The sequence below is a fragment of the Trypanosoma cruzi genome, genomic scaffold (assembly GCF_000209065.1).
Source record: "Trypanosoma cruzi strain CL Brener 1047053516805 genomic scaffold, whole genome shotgun sequence".
NCBI lineage: Eukaryota > Euglenozoa > Kinetoplastea > Trypanosomatida > Trypanosomatidae > Trypanosoma > Trypanosoma cruzi.
The window spans coordinates 10,701-22,433 of NW_001849494.1; the positions used below are offsets into that span (position 1 = coordinate 10,701).

General features: G+C 48.1%; 4 protein-coding genes and 1 pseudogene across 4 annotated transcripts, besides 18 other annotated features; all 5 read right to left on the minus strand.

The window, feature by feature from the left end:
* Window positions 1-668: a sequence feature (heterozygous, non-Esmeraldo-like haplotype).
* Window positions 519-566: a sequence feature (A-rich).
* Window positions 669-1,364: a sequence feature (areas merged during assembly that could not be assigned to a particular haplotype. This can correspond to areas where the two haplotypes were merged or to regions with more than two copies in the genome that were merged during assembly.).
* Tc00.1047053510645.9 (protein kinase, putative) lies at window positions 672-3,569 on the minus strand (the record flags this gene model as incomplete). The annotated part of the gene is made up of 1 exon (XM_801755.1): window positions 672-3,569. One exon carries the CDS (start codon window positions 3,567-3,569, stop codon window positions 672-674), a length of 2,898 nt encoding a protein of 965 aa, XP_806848.1.
* Window positions 1,365-1,369: a sequence feature (areas merged during assembly that could not be assigned to a particular haplotype. This can correspond to areas where the two haplotypes were merged or to regions with more than two copies in the genome that were merged during assembly.).
* Window positions 1,370-1,553: a sequence feature (haploid, Esmeraldo-like haplotype).
* Window positions 1,554-1,866: a sequence feature (areas merged during assembly that could not be assigned to a particular haplotype. This can correspond to areas where the two haplotypes were merged or to regions with more than two copies in the genome that were merged during assembly.).
* Window positions 1,867-2,295: a sequence feature (areas merged during assembly that could not be assigned to a particular haplotype. This can correspond to areas where the two haplotypes were merged or to regions with more than two copies in the genome that were merged during assembly.).
* Window positions 2,296-2,365: a sequence feature (haploid, Esmeraldo-like haplotype).
* Window positions 2,366-4,254: a sequence feature (heterozygous, non-Esmeraldo-like haplotype).
* On the minus strand, window positions 3,912-5,534 carry Tc00.1047053510645.20 (nuclear transcription factor, putative; the record flags this gene model as incomplete). The annotated part of the gene is made up of 1 exon (XM_801752.1): window positions 3,912-5,534. One exon carries the CDS (start codon window positions 5,532-5,534, stop codon window positions 3,912-3,914), a length of 1,623 nt encoding a protein of 540 aa, XP_806845.1.
* Window positions 4,255-4,434: a sequence feature (haploid, non-Esmeraldo-like haplotype).
* Window positions 4,435-5,983: a sequence feature (haploid, Esmeraldo-like haplotype).
* Window positions 5,872-6,173: a mobile genetic element.
* Window positions 5,969-5,993: a sequence feature (AT_rich).
* Window positions 5,984-6,240: a sequence feature (areas merged during assembly that could not be assigned to a particular haplotype. This can correspond to areas where the two haplotypes were merged or to regions with more than two copies in the genome that were merged during assembly.).
* Window positions 6,241-6,932: a sequence feature (haploid, non-Esmeraldo-like haplotype).
* On the minus strand, window positions 6,311-7,195 carry Tc00.1047053510645.30 (3,2-trans-enoyl-CoA isomerase, mitochondrial precursor, putative; the record flags this gene model as incomplete). Its single annotated transcript, XM_801753.1, has 1 exon — window positions 6,311-7,195. One exon carries the CDS (start codon window positions 7,193-7,195, stop codon window positions 6,311-6,313), a length of 885 nt encoding a protein of 294 aa, XP_806846.1.
* Window positions 6,933-11,733: a sequence feature (heterozygous, non-Esmeraldo-like haplotype).
* Window positions 7,330-7,360: a microsatellite.
* Window positions 7,876-10,932, minus strand: Tc00.1047053510645.40 (annotated as a pseudogene).
* Window positions 8,201-8,220: a microsatellite.
* On the minus strand, window positions 11,239-11,733 carry Tc00.1047053510645.49 (ribosomal protein L3 mitochondrial, putative; the record flags this gene model as incomplete). Its single annotated transcript, XM_801754.1, has 1 exon — window positions 11,239-11,733. A coding segment is annotated over one exon (495 nt), but the record flags the coding sequence as incomplete, so codon positions are not given.

The window sequence follows — 11,733 nt, forward strand, 5'->3', positions numbered from 1 at the left end:
TCCCCTCCCCCTGTAAGGAACGGGAGAAAGAGACGGGGGAAAAGCAAGAAAAGGGCGTGGAAACAAAAAGGGCACTCAAATGGAATCGAGAAAAAAAGTGACGCTCAATCCAGAATGGGACACGGAACCGGTTTTCAAGATAATTCCTCAAAAAAAAAAAACTGTAAAGTTACCCGCCAGACGCAACTGCTGCAGAGATGCCTCAATTAAAAATAATAACACGTTTTTGTACTTTTGAGCTTGTCGTTGGTCGTCTCACGGGCTGTACAAACGTCTTGCAGAGCTCCTGGAAGAAGGGCATCTCCCTCAGCGTCGTCCTCCAGATCAAAAGCCAAAGCACCATAATGAAGGTGCATCCCACGCCAAGCGTAATAAGCACACACGACACGCTGAGTATGACATCGCTCAACTCGCCAGTGATGGGAAACATCCTACAGCGTTCTAAATGACAGAGGACACGGACTGAGGCAAAAAAAAAAAAAAAAGATTGTCCACACCGTGTATGCAGGAAAGCATGCAAATAATAAAAAACAGAAAAAACAGCAAAAAAAAAAAAAATAAAGAAACCCCCGTCCTCCTTCGACCCCACCCCCCAAACGTAATGAAGATTCTTCACAAAATACAGTCTTCTCGGTGAGTCAATATTAATTATTGGCGCAGCTGGACTCGACTCACGAAGACGAGGGGGTGTAGGGGCGCTCGCTGCTTGGCCTCAATTGAGATGCATTCAAAGAAGAGAGTTGAAAGCACTCATCAACACGGCTTGTAAGTGAGCCAAGTGCGTGTGCATTCGTAAACGTCTTCGATTGACTAAAGTAGGGGTCTTGCAATAGCTCCTCTGCGGTCGGTCTTTTAGACGGAACACGATTGCAACACCGCATAATTATTTCCTTCTCTTGGGCTGAAATTTGCTCGTCTAGTTGAGGTACAAAATTCTCATTATGCCCCACGTTGTAGCAGAAGGTCTGAGGTGTCATTTCCTCCATGTTTGACCAGGGAAGCCTGCCACTTAACATCTGCGCCATCATAATGCCAAAGCTCCATATATCGGATGCCTTCTCCGCCCTGCCTCGTGCAGCTTCAGGGGCGATGTACGGTGGAGTTCCCTCCGGCTGGCCGCTGTTACAAGCTTTCAATAGACATTTTGACGTCCCAAAGTCACTCAACTTACACAGACCTGTTTCCAGCAAAAGAACATTTTGTGGTTTAATGTCTCGGTGAACAATGTCTTCCCGATGCAAATACACAAGTCCCTTCAAGACATCCCGCAGGTACCGTTTTGCCTGATCGACCTTAAACTTTGTGAACTTGTGCAGCATGTTGTAAAGACTCCCACCACTTGCAAACTCCATTACAACAAGCAGTTTATCATTTAATATGGCGCAAGATATGTATCCAACAATGTTGGCATGACGCAATCGCGACAGCAAACTCACTTCATTAATAACGGTATCTAACGCCTCATCCACGTTTACATCAACGTTAATACCTTTTCTGCGCAGGCGTCGACGGTTAACACCGCTCATTTGATTGAATGCGGTGTGCGTTATTCTGGGCAGTTGAATGGCCTTTATGGCAACCAAAGCACCTGTTTGCGATAAGCCCATAGAGACAATTCCACTCACCCCTGTGCCCAAAATACGGTCCGACATCCGAAACGTCATGCCCTGTCGATCACACACATCGAAAACGGCAGGTGGTTTCGGTGCTTCTGACAACGGAGGGAAACTTAAAACGTGGTCTCCACTCACGAAAAAATTCGGCCGCGGTTGAATGACTCCACAGGGGGGCACCGCTAATTCTGTGCATGTGCCCGAATTCCTCAGAATGGCGTTTCGAAGTTGATCCTCAACAGGAGTTACCTCCGGCTTCCTCCAGTGATAAAACAATTTGTTCCTTTGCGTCACGGTGCTGTCATCTGTTTCCTCAACCGGAAACATTTGCCACTGGGGGACTCGCCGCTGATACGTCCCTCCACTCCTCGCAAGATACGAGCATAACTGGCCCATTCGCAAACCCCACCGATCCTCACAATTCTCCCTGGAGAGCTTCAAATACATGCGCTCTGCAAGGTCGTATTCACCCGCCTGAAACCTTTTGAAGGCCTCCGTAATTCTCTGAAGAGAAGGGACGGGCTTGTTCACAATTTCGTAAATGACATGTCGACGCTCATCCACATCAGTCACATATTCTATTGGAACACATGTAAAAAACTCGGAACAATTTTCAAACAAAGTTCCTGTACATGCATACTTTACGCCCTGCGCCATCAACAAAGAGGGTAACGCCTCTCCAAGGGAAACACATCTTCCATGCACCACCATGGCGCGTTCGTCTTCTGAGCCAACAGTTCCAGCCAAAACACAGCCTGAGGTTGCCACCACGACTGGTGTTAATTCTAGGCCCATAGGGATAAATACCTTAGCAAGAAGGGACTCCAGAGCTAAAATGGCCTCACAGACGCACTGCATTCCAGCCCTTTCGTGATCCGGCGTCGCACTAAATGCATTCCATACTGCAGTGACCCTGTCAGGTGCTGCATTCAGAACTGTCCCATTATTTCTGTCAATGAGGTCCGTCAACACAGAAAGAAACTCTTGTGAAAAGTATTGAAAATACTGCAGGTCCTCATCCATACACACTGCGAGTCCAGACAAGGAAGCAACCACAACTGTGACCATTCTTTTTTTCAAGCAAAAATCAATGCCATTTTGGAGTTCAGCAATATTGAGGGTTCCACAGGAACACTTGCCTTTCCCATGGTTATTTATGTCCTCCTGCAACACTGATGAATACGTCTTTGGAAATTCAGTGGGGCAAGCCAAACCCTGTTTCCCGTCTGGGGCGACAGGCGAAGCAATATTCTGTCTTCTCAGCAGCGAGGAAATCTTCGCTACCATCATCGTTCCCAGGCGGTCAGATGGCCGGTTTCCCACGGTTCTTAAAATGGCCATTTCACCGGCCCTCGATTCTCTCAATTCCCCCGCAATCTTCTTGTGAAACACGGCATCGGGAAGCAATTTCCGAAACTGCCGGAGAATCAATGAAACGTTGTTGATGGAATCCTCCGTCTGCTGAAGCTCAAGCACATTGGAATAGCGCTCAAGAAGAAAAGTATGCTTCTCTGTAATAACGTCCACATCACTGTATTTGTTGACATAGAGCGGTACACTCTCCAAGCGTAGTTTGCTAAGGTGATCAAAGGTGCAGTACAGCTGGCACATTGACCTTTCAAGATCCATCAAGGTGCGCCGAATGTACCACACCGCGGCCAGTGCAAAAATAGTGTAAATAAGGATAAAAGTAATGGATGCGCCAATAAGCACATTTCGAGCACGGTTTACTGTCCAACTGGTGGCATTCACGCCACATCCCACGGCAGCATGAACGGCATCATCGCTAAAAAGTTTGTGGTACACATTAACAAATGTGGCAGAGCCCACCAGGCAAATGGCGGAAATAAAACAATAAAATGATACAGTAATGGTTGAAAAAGCCGTTAAGGAGCAAAAGGCCGAGAGGTCCGGTTCAGGCCTCTCCTTGGGGACGGAGTCTTCATCACTCAACATGCCGTGGTACGCAGCCTTCAAAGATTCTCTCAATGCGTCAACTTCCCTCCCAAATAAATAAACGTAATTGCGTCTTACCAGTAGCGCAATTCTGCTCTCTTTCTCCTACAAAGTGTTCCCGTCATAACAACGACAACAAAACGGTAAAAATGAAGGAAGGGGGAAAAACGTGATAGAGTCATGCATTCAGGCATTTTTTTAAAAAAGATAAATAAGCATAATCGACAACAATAATATTTCAGTTGTGTGGTAAAAATGTATAGGGCAACGTCATGTGCATACCACGGCAATTTAAAAAAGCCTTCACCTCTCCGAGAAGACAGAGTCCATAAAAACAAGTTATTAAAGCGCTGGAAACCTGTTTGCACACTGGTGCACGCACGGCCCACCATGACACGTCTTCTCGCACGTTTTCCCACAACATCTCAATGGCTTTCCGCACTTCTTTCCGCACGAAATAGACTGTCTAAAACAAGGAAAAAAGTACGGCATCACTTTTTTGTGTGATGCACACCTCTTTTCCACAGGCACCACGCAGACGGGGCATTTTTCCTCAATGTGGCACGGATGGTTCGCCGGATGGCCACAGGGTCGAGGAACCACACACTCATGGCTGCAACTTGGAGGTTTCGTGCCGCATGGCACTGGAGGCTCAATCCATGACCGTCGACAGCGACAATAGAGCCTCTCGTACGATACAATGCTACATGGAGAGCAAGCCCCTTTGTGGCAAAGTTGACCGCAAGTGTGAATGCCACAAGACAAACGTTTGGTGCAAATTCGGTAGCATTTGTGATCCTCATTGGAACAGCAGATCTCTTTACATGTATGTTTGCCGCATGACAACTGCTTTCTACAGGGTTTGTTACATTTTGGGGGATAACAAAGTGCCACATTCTTTACAACGTTTGACTTTGCAGCAGCCTCTTGCCATTCCTCTGGAGGTAAGTAGCTGCAAAAACAAAAATATTCAATATTGCTGGATCCACACGCACACCTGGACGTGACCACCTCAACACAGGGTGGGCACACAGGACCTTCATGACACAAAAAGGAACAGGTATGATTGCACGGCAGTCGCGCCCCACAAACCAGTCCACAGGAAGGAATGGGGTCCAAACAGGACTTCCTTGGGGAATCAAGAAGTTGTCGTACACGCACCTTGCCACAGGGACAGAACGGTTGTCGCTCAGGCACCCGTGAGCAAGGCTTGCAAGGTCCCTCATGGCATTTGACCGGGCAGTTGTGATTCCCACAATCAAGCGGCTTCCCACACACAGCGTTGCAAGAAAAAGGAACGTTTTCACCACAGCGCAGTGTTTTTTCCATGGCTCCACAATGGCATTTCGTTGTTGCAAGCACCGTGCAGATCGGGCATGGTCCTTCGTGGCAGAGGGCGGTGCAGTTGTGGTTCCCGCAGTCAAGCAACTTTCCACAGACTCCGCCGCAGTTAAAGCCGCGCACCCCGCTCGAGCATCCAACGCTCATTTCCGAATTACCGCAGTAGCAAGACTGCAGACGTGTCAAGGAACAGGGGGGACAAGGCCCTGGATGACACATCAGCGTACAGGGATGCACACACTTCGGATCATCACGACGCTTTTCGCAGGTCTGGCCACAAGAACCCGGCACCAGTAGAGGATCATCGCATGGGTCCTTTACTTTACCGCAGAAGCATTTGTATTCCGCCAGCGCATCGGTTGGATTAATCAATCGGCAAAGAGGGCAACAAAACTCAGTTGCAACGCAAGATGTATTGCCTGAAGTTCCCCTCTGTTTTTCTCGCTCCTCAGCCTGCACCTTCACCCAAAATCTAACGCATGACAAATGCACAATCCCATGACATGCCGAGCAGGCCCAAAGTTTGTCACGGAGACGAACCAATTCAGAACAAACCGCACACTCATATGAGCCCTCCTTCAGTCGTTTGGAAATAATTTTTGCGAGCTCCGTCTCTGTCTCCATGAAGTCTTAATTCGCCAAAACAATAAAAAAGCACAGGAAAAACTATATACAAAAACACACAACAATATTATATTTCAAAAGAGAAATGGACCTAAAAAAAAAAAAAAAAGCAGAATAATCTTCCGGGCCGCTGGCCAAATCCTGAGTTTCTCAATCATAGAAAACAAACAAGATAGAAATAAGTGAGGGATCAACGGAATAAGAGTGGGGATTCACCACATCCTCAAAGTGTAGCACCCAGGAAGTGCACATTTATACTTGTATAACATCCGTTATCCACAGTCGCGGCCCGCCCACTCTATTCGGATGGGATGCATACATGCATGCATGCATATTTATTTATTTATTCCTTTCGACGTGACAGAGTTTGGGGTCCTTCAGCCACAACACCCCGCTGCGTGTTGAGGATCAAAAAGCGGGTGAGCGGGAAGATGAAATTAATAAAAATAAAAAAATTATCCGGCCGCTATCGGTTCCCTGCTCTCCCCAACCAATAAAGTCGTGTACGTCACAAAAATTCATACGGTAGAAAAGCGTCGTAAAGAAGTGTATTCGTTTTATCAGGACACACACACATATAGATATATATAGACGTTCATTAAGGCAGCCAGCTTCCCTCGCGATCATTCTCTTCACAAGAACCTTCAAAAAAAAAAAAAAAGGGATCGTACAACATAAAAAAAGAAAAAACGCATTAAGAAAAATGTCAACGGTACCAAGGGAAAAGAAAAAAATGTGCGGCCTCATCGATGTTGGTGGTAACAACTCCCTCTCAATCATGCACCTGCCATGTATGCTCCGAGATCTCGCCTCACGTCGGGGTTGTTGAGCATCTCATAAAAATTTAAGCACTCGGCATGTCGGAGTGCTGGCGTACAAAAGGGCGCAACAAGTTTCTTCCGTGACACGTCCTTCACCATCCAGTAGCACCAGGGGACTACGCTGGACAATCTCTCAGCCGTATCCAGGGCTGGAATAAGAACCTGATCCGCATCCTCTACGGTCTCATCTACAAGCCCAATTTTTTCTGCAGTCGACGCATCCACAAGCTCCCCAAGCTGAAGAAGTTCTTCACACACTCTATGCCCAACAACATGTGAAGTGAGAGCAGCAAAAGATGGCGGAACCGTCAATCCACATTTGGTGGCACTGAGGCCGATTTTAAATGGTCTCCCCTCATCCCCCGCTTTTGCAGCCATGACCCTGTAGTCCGACGCCAGGGCAATGATACAGCCAGCGCCAAGGGCATCTCCATTTATGGCTGAAACAAGAGGAACTGGAAGGGTGTTGAGGGTAACATACACCTTTTGAAGCAAACCCCAGTAATGCATGAAGGACTCATATTCCAATTTCGCGTGAAGCATTTTTAGGTCCAGACCCGCACTGAAAGCACCAACAAGTGCGGAGGTCAAAACGATGCCCCGGCAGGCATCCTTCTCGGGGTTGCAGAGCTCACTGATTGCATCCAAAAGATCGCTCATAAGAGATGCTGAAAGAATGTTCGCCGCAGGATTTTTCATGGCAATAATCTTGACATCTTTTATTGGCGATTCCGTGACCTCGACTAGCCGTGTTGTCTGAGAGCATTGCGTCCCTCCCGTGCCGAAATCCCGTCTGGCCACCGCACTCAAAAGCCGCCGCACATGTCTACCTACACGCATGTAAACCTGAAGAAAGGCCCCCACAGGCCATCCGTCGGCACCCCACAAAAAAAAAAGGAAAAGACAATAATAATCAGCATAAATCACAACAACTCCCCAATTGCCAGTTTTCTCATGTCAATTTATGCCGCTCCTGTTTTGTTTTGTTTTGTTTTGTTTTCTTTTTTATGTGTAACACTTGTTTCGTTTGATTGAGTCGTCTCCAATTGTGACAGCACGCGCCCCAAGTTTCTGAGCAGAGAGCGAGCCAACGAACCCAGATCCGCGGTGTACCCCCTATAACAAGCACGCACGGTAGGTTGGCCTGCACCTTCTTGCAGGTATATCAGCGTGTATGTAGGGAGGTTGCGTCCGGATTTATGTGTAACGCTACTTATTTAATCCTGAGCAGCACGCAAAAAGAAAAACAAAGACCGGTAAAACAAGATGCAGCTGCGTCAGGATGCAAAATTCTCAGAAAGTTAAGAAAAAAAAGAAAAAAAAAACAGCTAGGATCAAAAAAAAGAGATGATGCCTCCTACACCTCACATTTCATTTACTCAAATACCATTGCCAAAGCCTCTATGCGAAAACAACAACAGCAAATTTTCTTCCGGAGACAAACGTGGAGAGAGAGAAAAAGATGGGGGAAACAAAAAGAAATATATATGTATCTATATATTTTTATAAGGTGCGCCCAATTAAAATCTGCGTGGGGGAGGAACTGCGCTTCCAGGATTTGGCATGCGAGCTGCCTTTCCCCTGGTCGGAAGCGGCGCAGCCCTCGATGTGTTTCCTACACGAGCTCTCTTCTGCGGCCTGTCGTCATCGCCATCGGATGTGTACCCGCGTTTACGGTCCTGAGCCTCCGCACGGCGCTCCATCTCGTCCCAGCTCAGCACACTTTCCTCATCTTCATCGTCGCTGTTGTCGGGCTCGCTTTCTTCATCCTCGAGAAAAGAGCTTCCTGTTTCGTCCGACTCCTCGTCCTCATCTTCGTTGTACGTCGAGTCATCGGTGTCTGAGTCCTCCTCCTCCTCCTCCTCGTCTCCGTCAAAGTCGTTGTTGAGTACCGCCCACCCCGCGCCGGGTCGCCACGGATCCCATTCTGCATCGTCAAGAATTGTTTTGAGCACAACCTTCCAGTTGGGATTCACGGTGGTCTCCATGTAATACAGCCGTGATGCAAGGCACCAGTCCTTAATCACCTCCAAACTGCTTCTCGGAATTGTTGTGAGAGTCACCGCCGGTTTGTTGTAGTCCTTAAAAATAAGCGACATGTCAAAAGTGGATCCACCCGGTATGACACGCTCCAGCGACACCACCTCGATATCCGCCACCCGCTGCGTGAACGGTGGTCTGTCGGAGATTGCCCAGAGAACCTCCCTGTTAGCTTTGAAGGTGGTCAACCCCTTGGCGTGAACGCCCTCAAAAGAAAAGTTACTCACAGGGATCTGCGTCTTTATGTTACTCATCTTCTCCACAGCCTGAGCAAAGCGCATAAATTGCTTATTAGTCTCACTAATACGCGCTTGTTCACGTTCTTCAGCCGCAATTTCTTCATCGTAAGATTTCCTTCCACCCGTGACAGCCTCACTGCTTTCCATGACATCGGCCACAAACTGCACTTCATCCACGCTTTTACGAGCAATCTCTACTCCCTTTTTTAAGGTAATGTGATAAATGACGCGGATGGAGTTGACAGCTGGCTGGAATATGATGTGTTTAACATTATCAAACAGTATGTCAATTGGCACCCCACCAATAAACGAGAAACGAAGTCCGTTCTGATGAAGCTCAAGGTTCCCGATGCAATCCTTGTTTTGGCGGCCGGTTGTGGCTGTTGGTCTTATTTTAACTTGAGGGAGCCGCAGTGAATTTGGTGTGACATTTAGTTTGGTTCCTCCTGCGGTTGTAGATATCCTCCGCCGTTCTGTGTCTCTGTTCTTAATCCGCTGGTGGATGCCCTGGATGGCAATCTTCACCTCTGAGAAAACATCGGAAGAAGCGCGATAACTCAATTCCTTTACGAAAATCTTTGTTCGATGAAGCCGGTACGCAATATTTGCCTCTTGCAACGAATGAAACGTCACAGTGCAGGTGACATATTCGCCCTCTGGTTTCACGTCCACTTTATTGATGGTCGAGACGTGGAATGCCGCAATTTCCCCGCAAACAGGAAAAAAAGCAACTTCCTTCTCAACGTGCACGTAGATGTCGTTCCGTGCTTGTAGTGGTAGAGTGCCCTCCTTGGGATACGGAATAATATCGCCATACGCAAGGCGGCCCATCTCGTATACGCGCAGTTCTTCAGTCGCAGTTGTTGTTGCCTTCTTCCCCCCCGCGGCAATCAGCTCCGCGTGTAATTCTCTCAACAGGGACTTGAGTTTTTCCTCCCGAGCGGCTTCCCTCGACAAGAGAGGAACGCTGCTCTGTCCCTGACGGGTAATCTTGTTCAACTCACGTGAACTGACGTCAAAGGCTTCCTCTTGCATCCCCCCCTTCGTAAAGAATTTCCTCCAGCTTGCGGGTTGTCTTCGTGTTAAGTTGGGCCGCACCGTTTTTGATCGTCACGGTGTCAGACAACTCCAAGTCAAAACTCTCCCCGCCGCCATCCGGCACCCCCTCAAGCGTCACACGCACAACAAACGTCATCCCATCCGCAATGGTCGCGGTCCCCTTTTCAGAGATGGTCCCTCGAGCCTCAAGCACCATAAGACCAGTGGAGAATCCCAGAGAAGTTGGCAAATGTTTAGCCAGTGTTTCGTTGGTGGTTCTGGCGTGGTTTATGGCCCCCGTGTACACTTCATTTAGTCTGGTGCCCACTCGCAGCAGCTCCATCACCTTCTCGCTAACAGAATAAAGAAAATGATATGCATCTTTCGCATTGGAAGGTGCATTGGCCTCCACAATGAGCGTGCGAGCAAAAAAGGCTGTGTAGCCGCAGTTCTTTACACCGTAACGGACAACAATGATGTCCCCCCGCAATGGCTGGGTGCTCAGTTTAGTCACCTGAATTTGGGATTCGTACGTTCCACGGTGCATGACGCATGGTGTCAGGCCCGACGCAATGGAAAACTGGGAGATTTCAAGTCTTTCGAGACCCTTCACTGTGTTTGGCATCTGAAGCCTCTGAGAGATCTCTTCCTGAATGGCACTCAACGCCCTTGGGTGTGTTCTTTGTGTCTCCTCCTCGATTAGTCCGCGTATAAATCGTCGGAAGACGGCACTGCAAAGACCTGCCGCCTTCTCCACACATGACAGCGCCGCCTCATCCTTGATGAAAAGGAATTCACCCAACAGTGGCGCCACCTCCACCGTCCTCTCGGCAGAAACGAGATTTCGAAGCAACGGAATGAGTTTGGATGCAAAATCCCCTTCCTGAATGGCCAACTCCTTCTGGCAGAGCCCCACAGTTTTGTCCGCGAGAAAAGACGAAAGTGCATCGGCACAACTGTCATCGTACGGAATAGCCGTATACGTGTAGGAGTCCGTGGCCGGTGGTAATTCAATGGACACCCCGTTGTGGACGAGACAAAGCTTCTCCAAAGAGAAAAACAAGGCGACATCGCACACTGTCTCAGGGGACGTAAAGAGGTACTGCAGGATGGCCTGGCTGCGCTGGTTCTCAAGTGTCGTCGGTGTCAGGGCGCCAAAAATACAACCAAACATATCAAATTTCTCCGCCGTGGGCTGAGCCCTTTTCCACGCGGAGAGAATATCTGCCACACGCGTTTTAGATAAAGTTAAGGCCGACATTAATATCCGTAAACACACACACGCACACACCCAATACTTAAAAAAAAAAATAGTAATAATCTCTACAAAGCAATAGAACGAAAAAAGAGAAGGTACATCCACGTGCCAACGAATCACACGCACAAAACTCGTGAAAAACAATACTACACCCGCTTCATGGAGAATCGCAATAATTTGCTTGCGAACGCATATATATATGTATGCACGTAGGTATTTACCTTTTCATTTTTTTTTTTTTGTTTTGTGTCGTGGGCATTTTCTCTCCACTCTCAGAGTCGCCGAGACGTCAAGGATTCCAACACTCTCTACTTGACACGCTTGTATTTCAAAATCTTCGCACGACGCGCCTCTTCCTGCTTCTCGTGCGCCCTGGTTCGCAGACTCATGAGCTTTACTTTTCTTGCCTTCTGCAGGTTCTGTCGATACTTTTTACGCGCCTCAAAGTACTTTTTCATATCGTACACCTTTTTCTTTGGAGCTGCTGTCGTCGGCCTGGCACTCTTGGCGTCTTCCACATCCGCCTGAGAAACCAACTGCGACGCCGCAAATTCATCCCGGAAGTACATGTACAGCGGGGGGCTCATAAGTTGGCACTCGTCCGTTGACAGCTTTGACAGATCCTCCTCCTCAGAAGGAATGAAAGTTGGAAATGCGGGAAGCCCCCGGTGTTCGTTCCACAGAGTGTAGCCCTTTGTGTTGATCGTGTCGCTAAACTTCACATATGTGCCAACATCCGCATCAATGAGCGTTGGAAGGTAAATAAGAGCGTTTTTGTAATCGATACGCCAGACAGGCACACC